This window comes from Scardinius erythrophthalmus (assembly GCF_964197995.2).
Source record: "Scardinius erythrophthalmus genome assembly, chromosome: 20".
Classification (NCBI taxonomy): domain Eukaryota; kingdom Metazoa; phylum Chordata; class Actinopteri; order Cypriniformes; family Leuciscidae; genus Scardinius; species Scardinius erythrophthalmus.
Genome location: NC_138240.1, coordinates 14,803,051 through 14,820,919, shown reverse-complemented (window position 1 = coordinate 14,820,919; position 17,869 = coordinate 14,803,051). Strand labels below are relative to the sequence as shown.

Here is a 17,869-nt window from a genome sequence, read left to right as displayed (position 1 = left end):
TGTTGACTACTGTATTTTATTTCAATTACCGAAAATGTTTTTTAATAGTTTTGCGTTAGTTAACAACAACACTGGCCGTTATATCAAAATGTCTGTAGGATGATGAGAAACAAATTAAGTCAACCGCATGTCCAAAATTTGACTGGTTCTGTACAGCTGTATAGACATTCATTGTTAGGCCATAATGAAACTTTGATATTGATACTTTCCCAGGCACAGTAAAAAATATGACATTAAAAAGATCTTTATTTGAAAATCGCAAACTTTACAATTACAATTCTTTGGCATCTTTATTTATAAATCATAAAAAAAGAGTGCTTATGTATGTTATATAGTTTAACATATGTTATATATGTTTAGTGTTATGTCCTTGAAACCCAATGTGAAAATATCACTTTCTTTCTTTCCTCTTCTTTTGCACTCCTGTTAACAGTTTCATTTGGTTCATCCGTCTGTCTTTCCGTTAACTGGAACAATTGTAAGCCCTGGCCACAAACAACCACCCAGGCTCCTCCCTCTTGTCCCCCAAACCACGCCCACAATCCAGCAGCATCTGCGGTGTGTGAGAACAGCACCTTCAGTGGGCGGAGGCCATCGCTGTTCACACTCCACAAACACAAGCGTTGGTCTGGTGAGGTGGACACCAATAGGGTGGGGCTTAGTAAACATAGCCCAGTGAGAGGGGAAGAGTGTGCCAGGGGCACTGACCTATGAGAAAGTAGCTGTAGAGACATGCCTCCATTCTCCTGCTCTTTCTGATCAATCTTGATACTCAGTAGAGACAGCTGTCCATCATCTCCACCACTGGCCAATGAGATCATGTTTTCCTCCATTTGCCCCATCTCTCTCTGCGGTGATAAGGCAAGTGTATTGACTCCACTTTGATGGACAGGTATAGAAAAGAAAGGGGCTGATGGGCCTGAAGCAAAGAAAGGGTAAATCATTATTGACAAAAACATATTTTAAAGTTCTATTACCAGACTCGTGCCTCGTGGCACCCGACACTGTGGGGTTTTGGGACAGCTTCACAGTTTTTTATGCATTTTATAACATTTTGTAATGCTCTTGGGTTTGTAATTGATAAAAATGTATTCTTTATTTATAAGAATACACATACTCCATCTTTGAATCAGAGCAAATGCACTGTAATTTTTGGAGCCTAATAGCTGTGGTCCCTATGAGATGTTGTTGTATGTAAAACAGTTGCATGGAAAGTCTAATAATAATGTTTTATTATTATGAGTAAATAAAGACGGTTTTTAATTTTAGAGTAAACTATACCTTTAACATATATAACAAATGCAAACAAATAACATAATTTTAAGTTCTTCTTAACCACAGCAAAAAAAAAAAACAAAGAACACAGTTATACAGACATTAAAAATAATCAAAAAACAAAAAAGTGTTTATGTTCTGGTGTATGCATGACTCACCCTGCCAGCTGACACCAGCCTTACTGTTCAAAACTGCTGTTAAATCCCACACAGATATACAACCATCTGTAGTGGCACTGAACAGCAACAAAAGCCTGAGACCGAAAGTGATGGACAAATGCAAATAAGTGTAAGAAATAATGTAAACATGGAATAACAATGTTTTTGATAAGTGTACAGCATTTCCTTACTTTTTGCCCTGGGAGTCCTCCAGCTTGTAGGTGGCGACACTGAGCACACACCTCTGATGGTAAAAACACTCCCAAAGCATGTCAACACTCCTATTGCTCTCAGTCACACTGAACAGCCTAAAAGAGAAAACACACACCATCTCAATGCATTAAACACAGAATGTTAAAACATGAAACTAATTTTAAGTAATATGTTTTTAATCTCAAACCAAGTTACCTTACTGCACCATCACTACAGCCCAGAGCCAGAACATATTCAGTCCCATTACGCACCACAGACATAGACATGTACCTGCAAACACAAGAAAGCATTTGCACAGTAAATGGGAGGGAGTAGATTGTATTGTCTGCTCTCTGGTGGTCATACATTTTTCAAAACAACTACTACCAACCATCAAACAACACTGGACCCTCCCAAAATTCATACATGTTTGAAACAACATGAAGGTGAGTAAATGATGACCGAATTTTCATTTTAGAGTGAAATATCCCGTTAAGACAACACAAATAACTTCCCAAACCTAACTCTAGTTCCACACTTGGAAAGTAGAGAGTATTTTGACAAACACATACGTACCTCGTCTCTGGGTCCATTTTGATGGTCTTGTGTCGATTCCGCTTCCGTTCCCACTGCTCATCCAATCGATGGCCAGCTATCTGAGTGATCTGACAGATCGGCTGACCCTGCTGCTCATCCAAACTAATCAAGAGCCGGTAACACTGCAGCTGAGCCCGGCCACCCGCTGAGAACACCAAAGAAGACAAGGAGGTATCTGTCCGGTCACCTCGCACTCTTTCATTCGTTTCTTCACTTCTGATGGCAGCCAGAGCACGAACATTTGAGATATGGTCTGTTAGAACCGCAAGCACTTTAACAGTTCCACTCTGTGGATTGATGGCAAGTACACCCACTGTGGTATCCTCCCCTCCGGTAACAAAAATCTCCCAAAGTTCTGACAACTCTCTAGTCTTTGTGAGACTACCAAGATGACACACACAGCTGATGCCTCGCCCATGTAGCCCCTCTTTCAGGGTGTGTCCTTTCACATCGGTTTCTGTGGACGCTAATGAACGTGATGCCATGACAGCTCCGTGTTTGATGAACACAAGGGTACCATGTCCGATTGCATGTGCATGAGGATCCGTGTGGGTGTGTACCGGGCATTTGTAGGCCCAGGATCGATGGCCGCCTCCACAGGCAACTGATAATAGCTTCTCTTGTCGGTGAGGGTCCCATATAATGAAGTGGACCGAGTGGAAGCCAACCATTACAAACCGAGCCTCAGCTACGCTTTCACTCTCTTGATCGATCTTCCTCTTCTCAATTCTCTCATTCAGCATCTTTCCTTGTACCTCTGATGCATCCGAGCCCAGAAACAGAACCTTCTCCAGCCACTCCATGCCTCTGCAGGCCCGCTGAACTCTACGCACCTTCAGGACGTTTTCTTCAACAGTTAGTATTCTTACAGATCCATCTCGACCTGTACTGTAACATAAGTCTTGATACTCGCACACGGAAGTCACACCTTGCTTCCCATGGACTCCGTAAAGGGTACTGATGGGAGATATAGGACCGGCAATTTGCGTTTGCCGGTTTTCGGTTTCTTGATCTTGTGAGTCCATTCTTCTTTCTCCTCCATTTCTTGTGTCATTCTTTTCTCTTTCGGCATAGAGCAGTAGTGACCCTCTCCGGTCACCACACAGGTATGACCCTTTTTTTTGTGGCAAGGTAACTGCAGCAGTCAGCCAGCGTTTGGCACAGGGTGGCAGCAGGAATGGAAGAAGAGTTTCCTCTTTCATATGCAGGCCTGATTCATCCTCCATCACCTTTATTGTCCACCGGTACACCAATCCCTCAGAGCCTGAAGCCAGAAGACACCAACTCCAGGACCCTCCAGACAGTCCCTTGACCCAAAGTACAGAGTGAACTTTACCCTGTCCAGCTTTTAGCAAGACTCCCACGCCTGGCTGCCCTATAAGGAACACTTGGACACCTCCGTTCAGATTACCCACTGCACACACCCACACAGTGCAATCTGAATTCTGGACTTGGATGCTTGTGATCTCCATCACACAATATGACTGGAATTCTGCTCCTCCTTGCCAGATGACATCCCAGGTGTCACCCTGACTAAGACACACCTCTCCTTGATCAGTACAGACCAGAACTGTATTTGATTCGTCCTCACCCACTAATCGGACCACTTTGGGACAACCTTGCCCTTTAAATTCCAGATCCAGCTGAGTCTCTGCCTGAGTTTCCTTACTGTCTTTCTTCTCCTCTGCCACTCTCCACACTCTCACCCCACCATCTGCCCCTCCAGTAGCCATCCATCTCTCCCTACAGCCTATACTTCCCCCGCTGACAGCTAGAGCTTTCACTCCACCAGACCTATGTCCTTTAAACGTACATCCTACCTTCCCCTCACCTCCCCATTCCCAGAGTAGGCACGCTCCATCTTCTCCTGCACTGAATACACGGCTGGGTGTAAGCTTGACACAGAAGACCCGTGCCTGGTGCCCATAAAGAACCCGAAGACATGTTGGTGTTTCCTCTCCACAACCTGCATCTCCACCCAATGTGCCCACGCTCCACAAACGAACGCTGCGGTCATCCGAGGCAGACGCCAGCCACCCAGATTTCAGATGGTAGCAAAGACTGAAAATGACTCCACTGTGGCCCAGTAGACGTCTCTCCACCTGGGATTGGCCACTGGGTTTGGTCCCTGTGGGCCTCCACAGCACAAGCTGGTTGAAAACAGTCCCACCCACCAGCACTAAAGAGTCCCAATTTGGACCAATCATAAGTGCTGAGTAGAGAAGACAGGACTCTACGCAAGAATAGAAGGAGAGAATGTTACCAGATTCTGCTTCTAGGAGCAACAGGGCATTGTGGGCCAAGGCTATGCCTAACAATGTGTGGGGTTGTGCTTTTAGCCAATGAATGTCCAGCACCCAGTCTTGAAGCTCCAAGAGTGGACCAATCAGCTTCAGGCATTGTCCTGCAGAATTGAAGCTGACAAGCCGAACTCCTTTTCCTCCAAAAACAATTATCTCCTCCTCGTCATTGTCCATTACACTGTTGAACTGACTCCCTCCAGACTGATGTTTTCTAACAGGTCGTATCCCATGGATACGGTAGTTATGGAGAACATTTACAGATGCACATTTTTTAGTAGATGCTTGAAGACTGTAAACAGAGAGGATTGGTCCCTCACCTAAAAAACAAAAATGACACAATTGCAGGAAAGCATCAAATTAATAACTTGTTTATCGAGATAAATTCACATTATGAATATTGAGAGACATTTCTGCATTTCTCAAGCACTTTTTTCTATTAATAAAGGAAAGAAATGTGCAAAAAACAAGGTTGAGAATGAGGTTTAATGGCAAGTTACCACGGTAGTGCAAAAGATGAGTATATTAATTAAATATTAATTAATCATTTGCAGAATATGCACATAATTTGAGAATAAATGGTCACATTGGTCCCCTTAGTAGCATGATTTTTTTTTGCATAAATTATAGAAAAGCAATATTGGAATATTAGAATGCATTACATGTTATTATATACCGGCTATTCTATAGCCATTACATTCCTCAACAGACATGTCTTGGATTCTGTTTAATCACTGCAAGAACATAGAAACAGAATTATGTGGGAAGTTATCAATACTTTTCACAGTTAATCGCAGCAGCCATAAAATTATTTGTGCAGCCGTAGTAAATTGAACATGAAATACCAAATCACATGACAAAAACAGTTCCAGAACCCATTGTTTGATGAAAACTATGGTTAGGGTAATAGTATACAAAGTGTTTCATATAGTCATATATGTGGCCTACATATCAAACTCTTCTGATCTCTATGTCATGCAGGTTGTAATAAATATTGAAGAACAAATGATTATGAATTCTGATAAATCTTCTTCTGATAAATTCCTTGAAAAATCTTCTTCTAAAGGAAATGGTATATATTAATGACTATCTGCATGCACTGAATGTAACGGATGGAAATGACCCAGAAATAGGAAATGTTAACGTAACAGACGAGGTTGAGATTTTTATGGACAATCTTATAGTTGAACACCTCCAGAGGGAAGAGAGCTCGCAAGATGGATAAGAAGGAGAGACAGGTGCCTAAGAATGGACTGATTCATTGTGCACAGCACTTAATAAAAAATATCAGACAAGTTGACTGATTAAATAGGAAAATAATACACATTGCAAACAGTTTTATGGCTGAAAATGAAACAAACTGCTCAAACGAGGTGTGTGTTGAATTTGCAGGACAAGCTCAAATTACTTAAAGCCTAGTTTGAGGAACTTAAGGAACTTACCCCTAACATTGTTAGAGGTGTTATGTTTGTGGGTGTATATGGACTCAATATGTTTAGATTGTTAAGATCACATGTATTTTTAAAGGGAACTGTGAACATCGTTGTGATAGTCAAACTTGCCAAATAAAGCTTTTGTGTATGTGCTGCATAAAATAGGTGTGAAATGAAAATAGATATTTTGAATATGTGCTTCTGCAAGCTTATGTTAATAAAGGACTAGGATAAGTCCAAAGTTTGACCTTATAAGGGAATTAGCTGTATTAGAATGACAGCCCATAGTTAAAAGGCGGCCCAGAACAGAGTTAGTATAAAAAGCCTTGGAGTGTTTTTTTCGGGGCCTAATTTCGGGTGAAGACTTTTACGTGTTCATGTTATTTTTTGCCTTTGGAATTTTTTAATTATTCTGAACCTCTTTAAATAAAACGACATCCTGTTGTGCTGATTCGGAAAACTTTTTAAACAAGTCTAAGAGTAATTTTTCGCTATCAATATTTCATGATTTTTGTAATGAAAAATGTATTATTTTGTTAAACGCCCAGTGCATTCGAATTCAAGATTGAACTGGTTAGAGGCACCGCCGAGGACCCTGAATCGACATCTTACATCTTTAATCTAAAGGTAAGGGCAATATTTGTTTGCAGCAGATTATGGGTATGTTTGAGAATGATTTATAGGTTACAGAGGGATAAAAATACAACAAGACCTTCTAGTCTCTAACTACTTAGGATATTATAGTTTTTAATGTTAACCAATGGATTAAATAAATGTAAACTAGATCAAACAAGAACATTTGGAGAAACGTATGGTTGCAGAGAGAAACCACCTCAAAATTACCCATGAGCCATATCATGCATAGTTTTATGCATTTGGATTTTTAGTTTGATGATTTGCTACCTGTTCATTAAAAGAACGAATGTCAGTCACCTGTCAACAAGAAATCGTCCCCCAGGAATTCCAGCGCAGTCACTGGAGCAACAAGCACAGCGATCTCCATCACAGCAGACCCCACAGGAGATGCCATCTCACTCGGTCCACACCACAGGCTGAAGACTTCTGGAGCACGACAAAAATATTACAGCATTTTTCATTACTGTATGACTTCCTGAAGTTTTTCACATGGCAGAAGTCTCTGACAAATAAATAAATAAATTAAAATAAATACATAATGCTCGCAATGGCCTTTACAATACTATCAAATCAAATCAGTGTAGTTATATCAGTCCAGGGCTATGTTCTCACTCTCATCAAGTGTTCATCTGGGTCAGGGTTTTTTCCTGGTTTTTGATTCCGGGCCGTTGAATTATTAGAAAAATAATGCACAACATTCCTCAAGTGTGCATTATTTTTTAACTCAACGGCCCATCATCAATTATTCCATATATATAAATCATATACAAACATTTTATTTTATGATTTTAAGTAGTGAGTGGGTGAGATTTATATATTTTTTTCTAAATTATAATAAAACCCTGACTAAAAATGTATTTTTTAGTAATTATAAAATGATTCATTTTTTTATGCTTACCTTCATGTCATTTGTCTAATAACTGACATCAGAGAACCGTGAACATACTTCAGGTAAACATTGTAGGTCAGATGGGTTCAGCTGACAAAAGTGTAGGATTATTAAGGTGATGTCAAGTAAACATTAATTGAGTAGGTGAACAGTACTAATCTTACCCTGTTAGTTGCTGTGTTTTGGAACATGACAGTTGGTTCTAACTGACAGAGATTCATCAAAATGGTCCAGTCTTGTCATTAGCTGGTCTAACATTAACACTAAATAAATGGGAAGTTTAATTTGTTAAATGACCAGCTAACGTACACGTTCCAAAAGATGACTACTAAAGTAGGTTTTGTACCGGTTTGCTACCTTTTTATTGAAAGTATGACTTCAGTCACCTTTTAACAGGACACGGTAACGTTACCATTGTATTTTCCAGCAGGGATAATCTCCATGTTTTTATCATCGTATAACAACACCTCTATCGAGCTCCGTTTCACTTACTGTAGAGATTGTGCCTCTATTTTGAGAGGAGGTGAAATGGAAAACTTGTGTATTTTCCTTTCATACTAGGTCCAGTAGCCACGCACAGTCGCATCTAAGTTCCAACATGTTTCTTTCTGCAATCTGCATGCATGTTTCTCGCTTCCTCGTTGACATCGCGCAGCGTCCAATCGCGCTGTTCAATACTGCACAGACTGCACCACACTGGCGGTCAATTGGATGAAACGAGTCCTGCGCTTTCTACTGTTAAAACGCGTAGATTTGTATATTTTGCCTGATGCACAAACCATATGTGTTGAACAGATCTCATGAGAATGGTATACAAATCATATGAAATGCACAAATGGGTGAACTGCCTTTTTTTTTTTTTTTTTACGCCCGGAGCGTCTTTTTGCGCATGTGTCTCCAGTCTGTTGTTTAAATTTCTTACGGACCGCTTAAACCCAGGGGGTGGGGACAAAGTGTAATATATTCGGGATAAAATCGTCAGACTGATGATTGCATGTAAGTAGGGTCAATATAAATAATATAATATCAGTTTTTTTCATTAGCGGTTGTGTAATGCACGAGAGCTTCATTAAGAACAGTGAGCTCTAGCTGTAGTCTTACATCGCAGCTCGGGTTTAACGTTACTTCTGTAGTGCGATGCTCGGGTTTAGCGCTATGGCTAACCAGACAGTGGATTCGTAATTATAATAATTCAAATAAAATGCAGCCTGCTCCAACCGCACCTGTAGTACTAGACAAGTCATGGATTTAAAAGCTTGTTTTTGCTTTGTTCGTTCTCTTGCGTGTTATAATAGCGATGCGATTCCTATACGAATTATTATTTTGAGTCTGATCGATGCAATGAGTCGGTTCAGTCCGGTTTTGTGAACTGGTTCACAAAACCGGACTGAATCGTAATGAGCCGAGAATGAAAGTATAGGATTTGAGCTATATTACTTCAATAACTAAAAAGCAGAATTGCTATAAATAAAACTGGATGGATGTGTACTGTACGTAGACTATTATCAACACATACGAAACGAGTTGGTTTTAATAAATGTAATTTTTCAAATGAAAAAAGTACAAAGGTGCAAAAACTTTATTTTCAATCAAGAGATGTAAACGAACATTACTGTATATTGTAAATACACATTACGTTTAGTTTATAAATTACTTTTTTTAAATTCATTTAATTTTATGAGCTGAATAATAGTTGTAAAAAACTTGACAAATAAAATTATGAAGATTAACGATTAATATTAATGAATATTAACAAAACGTAATCGAAAAGAGAAAGAAATATACAGCAAATTTATAAACGGCATTATATTCCTACGTTTTAACAACGACGTCACGACGTAGAAGAACTGCTGAACGTTTTTTTTTTAATGAACCGGTTCTTTGAAACGAACAGTTCAAAAGAACCGATTCTCGGAAATTAATATATGGAGCACATGGGTTTTTCCCCCCCAAAGTTCAAATGTTTCATTCATTCTTGCAAAAGGTGGAGCAAATATTAAAATCTGGTCTAGTTTTTAAAAAACTAGTCCCTTCATTTTGCTTTCTGTCTGCTGAATTACAGACTTCACATGTGTGCCTGGTGACCCCTTGCGCATCAGGTGGACCCCAGATGCATTTCCGTTGAGCACCGATGATCAAGCGACCTCACACACTCGTATTTACCTGTGGCATCCAGAGTTTAACATATCACTGCACCTGAAACTCTGGAAGCGCACTGCACATAACGGGACCAAACCGACCTCACCTTCCTGTAATGCTGGAGTGTAAAACTCAAAAACTGACACTGTGATACTGCAAATGTTGCCATGTAAATCTATAGGCCTACATGTAACACTTACAGTTTTTAAACTAGACTGTTCTGTTGAATATAAAAACAAATAGTGATTTTATAGATTTTCTATAAATGAAGTAACACATAGTACCTCAACGTAAGCCTTCGTACCCAGTAACACACAAATACACTCATGCTGACCACCATGACATACCGCATGCCAAACTTCACTCTGGAGCAAAAGCTTTTCCTGCTTCGGAGAATCCATGCGGTGGTGGACACAGTCCAGGACTTTCGGAAAGACACCAACACTACTGTGCACCGGAACGCTGTATGGGCAGAGCTGGCTCAGGCCTTCAATTCGGCGTTCCCTAGTCGACCCCCCAGCAGCATCGGGTCTCTGAAGACGCTGTGGAAACGGCTGAAGGTGGAATGTCGTGTGGCGCTGCAGAAGAGACAGGAACAGCAGGCAGCTGGGCTTCCTGTGTCTGCCCTCACTCAGGTAAATTGAAGTGTTTCTTCCGCTTCTGTAATTCAGTCCTATGCTTTGGAACTTCTAGTAGCATATGTTCGGTGTGGTTGTGTGTGTTTCTGTCAGGTGCAGAGAGAAGTTATTGCCCTGGTGCCAAACCTGATCTCCTGTCTGGAGGAGGTAGATGGAGATGGCAGCTATGCCTCAGTTAGGGGCGGCTCACCTGGAGCAGGTAATTAATAGTCATGTCATCTCTACTACAGGATGAAATACTACCCCTCTGCCCAGCTGTCAACTCTGTAATTATACATGGAAGGAGATTAATTGAGTCATTCTCTCTCTTGCAGTGATGGGGCTCTCAGGCTCTAATGGGAGTGAGCATGAAGATGCTGACCACAGTCAAAATGATGTAAGACTGAAATCGGCCTTGAAATGATTGCTAAAATGCCTCTTAAGCTAAATGTTTTCTTTTATATTGCAGATTTTATGACAAAAAGTATGATTGACTATCTTATGATGTACAAGGCATGAAAAATGTACATGTTAAAATGTAAAGTGTTACCAGGTCGACATTTTACATGCATTTTGCAACACTGGTGAAAATGAATATACATTTATAATTATATATATATTGCCGTTTGGGGTAAGAAATTTTTTTTTTGAGGAATTAATACTTGATATGTGACAGTAAATGCATTTATAATGTTACAAAAATGTCAAATAAATTATGTTCTTTTGAACTTTAAAACCCCCCAGAAATAAACGTATCACGGTTTTCAACATTAATAATAATAATAAATGTTTCTTGAGCACCAAATCAGCATATTAGAATAATTTCTGAAGGATCATGTGACACAGAAGACTGGAGTAATAATGCTGAAAATTCAGATTTGCCATCACAGAAATAAATTACATTTTAAAATATTAAAATAGAAAACTTTTTAAATAGTAATAATATTTCACAAAATATATTATTATTTATTTACTGTATTTCTGATCAAATAAATGCTGCCTGGGTAATATCATTATATATTATATAAATGTATAATTATTTAAATATTATATAAATGTAGAATAAATGTATAATTGTTCAAAGGAAAAAAATATATAAGGGTAGTTATAATATTCTGTATTCCATACACTACTATTTTCACCAGTGTTGCAATCACTGCACATTTCCTGTTTACTGCATGTACTGCATGCCTTTTTGACTCCTATTGCACAAATGTACAGTAATTATGATGCTGTTCAACTTCCTTTTTTTTTTTTTTTTTTACAGGAAGTAGACAGCAAGGAGAACTTAGCCATTGAACTTGGTTTGGCTTCACCTACTCACCAACTTTTCAACTCTGGGATTCCTCCAGGCACTGTGTCCTCTCCTCTCTGCTCACATTCAGTCTCTTCCAGGTCCAGTCGTCCCTCCCTCATCTACCCAACCCTTGCAGGAAGCACCTCAGGGCTGGGATCAGGGACTAGGGGTGCAAACTTTGATATGATACACAGAGAGCCTGCGGTGCCACGTGCTCCTGCCAGAGGATCAGTTGAGAATTCATTACCGCCGATGGACTCTTATACCTCAGACTCAAAATGGGAGGCACGTCGACAGGAACTGTTTGAGCTGGAGCATCAGCAGACGATGAGTCTGTTGCTGCTGCAGCAGTGTGTGTGGGAGGAGAAGAGGAAAGCAGTGAGACAGAAGGAGAAGGCGGCACGGGCCAAGAAGAGATATTATCAAGCCAAACTACGGAAGATAGGCGCGGATTATCTGCCCTCCAGTAGCGACAGCGAGGAAAACGAACATCCACAGACATGAACACAGATGTTTATGACATCTTAGTTATTTTTACTTTCATTTGGAAAGTCTTTTTTTTATTATTCTATCAATGTTGTTTATTTACGAAACAATATATTTTTTAAACTTAATTGGTGTTTAGGAATGTACCATGTGTATCATATGGAGGGGGAATTCACTCAAGCAGGCTTCGCTCCAGTAGCAGATAGAAATCTCATCTCTTTTTATCCTCTCTCTCATTAACACTGGTGCTGCATTCCGTTTCTCAAAATATAGGCTATTTTGTGTTCCGCAGAACTTCTTTTTAAGTCATACAGGTTTGGAGCAAAATAAGGGTGAATAGCCTAAATGATGACAGAATTTAAATTTTTGCGTTAATTGTCAATTTAAAAGCACTTTAAAGGCCTGACACTCAGATGTTTATCATGAACTGTGTGTCTCACTGAGTGATATAATACAAACGAAAGTGTTGTGGAAGTTATTTGGACTTTCTGAGTGAATGGAACGCAGCATAAGGGGTCGTTCACACAGAACGCGTCTTTGACGCGTCTTAAAAATGCAAGACGCAGAGTAGGCTACTATGACAAGAAAATGCAAGGTCTAGAGACGCGTTATTTAAAAGTTAAACTTGTAACTTGAGTGCCTTGTTTTTAGAACGCCATGTCGTGCACGAGAAAGCTAAATATTCGAGACACGAGAGCAACGGTCCGTCCAAACCACAGTCTATGGTCCAAACACGTCCGTCAAAAAATACATTCTGTGTGAACGGCCCCAAACCCTCACATAGTCAGACCAGAATTGAGCAGTGATATTCAGTCCTGCTTGATGGGAAGAGGAAATGAGATTTCTAATGTTACTGTATAGCATTTTAATTTGATGATTGTATCATGTTCAAACCAAGGATGGATTAAGGTCCTGCAAGGCCCCCTTTTGATGCAATTGTGATTCATAATGTCTAAATAGCAGGAAATTATTCTGCAATTATGAGGAAAAAAGTCAATTTATAAGAGTGCAATTGCGAGAAAGAGGCTATTGCCAGACCAGATTCCTTCCTTGGGTCTAACCGTTTTAGAACAGTGTTTCAGGACCAACCGTTTGATTCAGTTTACTGTAGCTCATTTATACTATGCAGGTTTTTTTCAGGTAAACAAGTGCTTCTGGTAAATGGACTTCCTACTCATGGACTGGTTGAATTTAGTGTTGTTCATTTGTCTTAGTAGGCTATACAGTGTTTGGCAGATCCCTCTGTCCTTTTCAAGTTATGAAAAAGCATAATTAAAGGTATAGTTCACCGCCTTTCATGATGTTCCTCTACGCTGCATGGAATAAAGTCATGCAGGTTTGGAACAACATGAGGGTGAGTAAATTATGACGCTTTCATTTTTGGATGAACTGTCCCTTTAAAGAATGTTACAATAGTAGCCTGGAAATGGAGTGTTAAAAGGGTTAGTTCACCCAAAAATGAAAATTCTGTCAGTCTCACCTTCATGTTGTTCCAACCCCGTAAGACTTTCGTTCATCTTCGGAACACAAATTAAGATATTTTTTGATGAAATCTGAGAGCTGGATCACTCCTCCTGCAGACTTATGGACACTATAACTTGCTGGCCCAGAAAATGTATTTAAGACATCGTTAATATAGTCCAAGTGACTCCAGTGGCTCAATCTTAAGTTTATAAAGCGACGAGAATACTTTTTGTGCGCAAAAACAAACAAAAATAACGACTTTATTCCACTTTTCATTTCCTTCTCTCTTGACCTCGAGTCTTTTTACGTAGTGTAATAGCGTAGCGCGTCTGTGTTTCACGTCACCACGTAGGCTCACTATTGGGCGACTCTGGTCATGTGTGATACGTGGTGACGTGAAACACAGCCGCGCTACGCTATTACACTACGTAAAAAAAACTCGAGGTCCAGAGAGAAGGAAATGAAAAGTGTAATAAAGTCGTTATTTTTGTTTGTTTTTGCGCACAAAAAGTATTCTCGTCGCTTTATAAACTTAAGATTGAGCCACTGGAGTCACTTGCACTATATTAACAATGTCTTTAAAACATTTTCTGGGCCAGCAAGTTAAGGTGTCCATAAGCCTGCAGGAGGAGTGATCCAGCACTCAGATTTAATCAAAAATATCTTAATTTGTGTTCCGAAGATGAACGAAAGTCTTACGGGGTTGGAACAACATGAGGGTGAGTAATTACAGACAGAATTTTCATTTTTGGGTGAACTAACCCTTTAATCAGTGAAACAAAATGTTAGACTGAATTAAACTAGTGAGAACTAGTGTAAAAGCAGATTTTTTTTAAGCGAATTTGAAATTTACATGTAGATGTAATGATTCAATTGAAATTCTATGTATAATGTGATGAACAAGTTAAACTTTTTTTACTAAAGAAGTGTTTGTCTTGAATATTCAAAAAACGACAAAATACAGAAGCATGGTAGCGATAACTCTTTTATTGACGCCCAACGGGTCTCGTTTTCAACTCCCATTGGTAGCAGATTTTTTTTCTGATAACCCCCCAATGAGTAAAAGCTATACAACATGTCCTATAATAAACATGTTGAGCCATTATACATTCCCCTTTTCTCTCTTCCACCCAATCATTGTCGTTCACCGCTCTCTCTCCCTCTCTCTGATGGACAGAGGACATTTCTTTTCCCAGAATGCATTGTGAACAGAAGAGGAGGGGGACATATCAGACAGAACATATACAAAAATTTCACACATAAAACATTTGAAACAGATGAAATCTCGCTCTTATAAAAAACAAAACTCCCACACGCACTTCTTTAGAAACACTCCGGCAATGATTATGGTAGAGAAATTAATTTCAATAAATATTAATAAATAAAATAAATTAATTTAATGTCTGTACAAGATAAAGTTATGCAGTCATAAATAAAATATAAAATCATGATTAGAAAAAGTACTAGAGCACTTTATGACAGGTAAGAGGTATAAAAGGGGTGACATAGGGCACTCTTTTTGGCAAAACTCATGGTAATACTATGACTAAAGAAATAAAGTCATATGATGAAGCATGATTTCCCTTTTAAACAGGAGCCTGATATTACCTCAATGACTGTATTTAACTCATATCACAATGTTCCTTTCTCTGAAGTATATTCAATACTTACCAGAGACCGATATTTAGGTATCTTAGTTAGAAACCATACAGTAGTAGATGGATTAAATAGTTTCTCCTAAATAGCTGATTTGGGATCTTCGAGTAACTTTTCCCTTAGCAGTATTTGAATTATGATAAGTCTGGATATGAAAGAGGTTTTAAATAAGTCTTGAATATGCTTGCAGGCTAATAACACAACTAAATAAAGGTCTCTTCACACAGCTGCAACAAACTTCAACAAATGCTTCAATATTATTTCAGAGCAGTTTGGTCAAAAATACTTCTGAAATTGGTCAGGCATCTCATACAAGCATGAGTTTGTTGGAGTTTGTTAAAGAAGTGTGTTTAGAGCAACCTAAAATCTTCCAATCAAGTCACCCTTCTGAAAACAATCTCTTGATTGACAATCATTACGGTCCAATCATATCTTCTGATTCATAATTCTTTACGATTACAATCACTGTCTCTGGAGTTTCCCACCAATCCCATGTTTGGGCCAATAACTTCCACATTTACGTGGACCAATCCTTTTCTTCGTAGACTCTCTCCCGGTCTATCAGAGGGCGTGGCTTGGTGCATAAATACATGTTGGAATATTAAGATTGGAGTGGGAATGTTTGGGACTGTTTTGGCTCGGAATGGGTTTGAAAATGTTTTTTCGATCCTACCCACTTAAACACATATCCACACAATCTTCAAAAACATCACTAGAGATTTTCTTCTTTGTTCTTTGATGAAAAAGATACAAAAGTATAAAAATGTTCTGTACAGTTTTTTTTCTCTCTCTCTCTCTCCTTCTCTCTGACCAGTCCTCTCAGCTGTTGGTCTGAAATCTGAGGTTTGCAGTTTGGACAAACGAAAATCATGGAAATCATCACCTCTGGTTTGATTTCCTGTCTGTTCTCAGGAGGGTGATATCTCAAGCCCTTGATGAACAACTTCTCTCTCATGCCCTGAACTCTTTCCAGGGTGAAGTGGGAGTCCTGATTGCTCCGGTTGGCTATGTCCTGTGATTCTCTTGAGCCCATCTGCATAGGTGCATTATGGGGCTGTGAAGGAATCATCAAGATTGTCCGTCACTTCTGTTAACTCTACAAAGAGACAAAAGTAAAAGATGTCAACGTCATGTACACACATTTTTTTAGGGGGCACCAGAGGCAGTCCTAGCTCACTTAGTGCCCCTAGGTGAGATACCGTGTATGTATGTATATATATATATATATATACTGTATATATATAATTTTTTTCATTATATATACACACACATTATTATTTCATATATATATTTATAACATTTTAAATGTTTTAATATTTTATTTTATAGCATTTTTCATGCTGATCACTTGTAAATAACTACCTTAAAAATAACTCACTTAAAAATTATTATTAACTTATTATTATTAATTTATGTTCTTTAAATACAAATAAATATCTAAATTAGAATGAGATTATTAAATAATTAAATTTTGTTAGTTGACATTTTGTAAATAGCTCCTTTTGTGTTTCACGGGGAAAAAGTCATATGAGTGTTTTGAAGTGTGAGAATGGGTAGATGATGATAGAATTTTCAGTTTACAGCAAACAAAGTTGCATCTTCATATCATTACCAGGAGAGAACTAATCAGTTTTATGAGAACAGAACCAAGGATGACCATAAAACAATGTGGAATATAAACGGACGCACAGTGAGACAAAAAAATGGGCTGGACTTACTCAGAGTCAGGTGACACTTCAGAGACGCTCTGAGAGGTTGCAGAGAGAGGAGGTGGGGAAGGGGAAGGGCCAGCTGAGGCAGGGTTAGGGGGCGGGGTTAAGACAGAGGAGCTGAAGGAGGCGAGTATGGAGGAGAGGATATCCAGGTGTTCACTAGAGGGTGGGCGACTGGATGGGGCTCCGGGTGCAGCTGCAGATGACGGGTACCTACATGGTGGGGCGGAGTCTAGGCGACCGCGGCGCGAGGGCAGGGATTCTTGGGGTTCCTCTGTGATCGGCGGAGGGGGTGAGGAGGGTGGGTGCGGTTCGGGGTGTGAGAGCTGACGGGGCGGCAGGGTTCTCAGCCACTCCCTGCAGGGCTGCGCTCCACCGTTAGACTCCAACTGCTCCCGTGACCGACTGCTCATGAGAGCCCCTCCGAGGTGCTCCCGAGAGGCCTGTTGCCTCGTTAGGGTGTTGAGCTGTGTTCTCGATCCACTCAATGAACCCTCTGCCCCCATTAAACCCACCATACCACCCCTGCCCACCAGGTCCTCCCTGGAGGCATGGATACTGTGAACAGGGCCCAGCCTCTCTCTGGACCCACCCAGGTGTTCAGCACCAAGTTCGCGTCGCCGCGGCAACAGGTCGAGGTTTTCACGGGAGCGCTGTCGTCGCGCAAGTGAATCCAGGTGTTCTCGGGAAGAGTATCGGGAAGCGGGTTGGGACAGTGAGCCGGTACCAGAGTACATCCGACCGTAGGAGGCAGCTGGGACGCCTCTGTGACCCAACGTGGAGGTCCTGTACCAAGACATCTCGCTGGGAGCGCGACCCACGGCAGACAGGCCCTGCAGAGCAGGAGGGCAGCCCAGACGATTCTTCAGGATTCCTGAGAAATGGATGCAGAGGGCTTTAGTACGGCTTTCTAAGCTTTCTATCGATGTAGAAATTCTGGCTGATAACAGTAAGCCTATAACTATTTTATTCTAAAATATTGAAAAGTAAAATACCATTATTATTATTTTTTCAATAA

General features: G+C 40.0%; 3 protein-coding genes across 4 annotated transcripts in view; 1 reads left to right on the top strand and 2 right to left on the bottom strand.

Moving 5' to 3' along the window:
• Positions 1 to 223: 223 nt before the first annotated feature.
• Positions 224 to 8,185, bottom strand: wdr6 (WD repeat domain 6). 2 transcript variants are annotated; one of them, XM_081349941.1, is made up of 8 exons: positions 7,645 to 8,112; positions 7,490 to 7,570; positions 6,889 to 7,017; positions 2,202 to 4,842; positions 1,842 to 1,916; positions 1,625 to 1,741; positions 1,434 to 1,528; positions 224 to 919 (listed from the first exon to the last, which is right to left on the bottom strand). In XM_081349941.1, exons 3-8 carry the CDS (start codon positions 6,983 to 6,985, stop codon positions 363 to 365), a joined length of 3,582 nt encoding a protein of 1,193 aa, XP_081206067.1. In that variant the 5' UTR covers positions 6,986 to 7,017; positions 7,490 to 7,570; positions 7,645 to 8,112; the 3' UTR covers positions 224 to 362. The 2 variants fall into 2 exon arrangements, with proteins under 2 accessions (XP_081206067.1, XP_081206066.1); XM_081349940.1 differs by lacking the exon at positions 7,490 to 7,570 and having other exon boundaries at positions 7,973 to 8,185.
• A 192-nt stretch (positions 8,186 to 8,377) lies between these two features.
• fsbp (fibrinogen silencer binding protein) lies at positions 8,378 to 12,172 on the top strand. Its single transcript, XM_081349933.1, has 5 exons — positions 8,378 to 8,476; positions 9,543 to 10,254; positions 10,351 to 10,456; positions 10,572 to 10,633; positions 11,504 to 12,172. Exons 2-5 carry the CDS (start codon positions 9,946 to 9,948, stop codon positions 12,035 to 12,037), a joined length of 1,011 nt encoding a protein of 336 aa, XP_081206059.1. The 5' UTR covers positions 8,378 to 8,476; positions 9,543 to 9,945; the 3' UTR covers positions 12,038 to 12,172.
• A 4,035-nt stretch (positions 12,173 to 16,207) lies between these two features.
• The window catches only part of celsr3 (cadherin, EGF LAG seven-pass G-type receptor 3), a gene marked incomplete at its 3' end in the record, with an annotated part of 48,269 nt that continues 46,607 nt past the window's right edge, over positions 16,208 to 17,869 (bottom strand). Inside the window, exons 35-36 of the mRNA XM_081349730.1 lie at positions 16,858 to 17,725; positions 16,208 to 16,235 (exon numbers count right to left, since the gene is read on the bottom strand). Of these exons, the coding sequence (XP_081205856.1) occupies positions 16,208 to 16,235; positions 16,858 to 17,725 (896 nt within the window). The remainder of the gene's footprint in view (positions 16,236 to 16,857; positions 17,726 to 17,869) is intronic.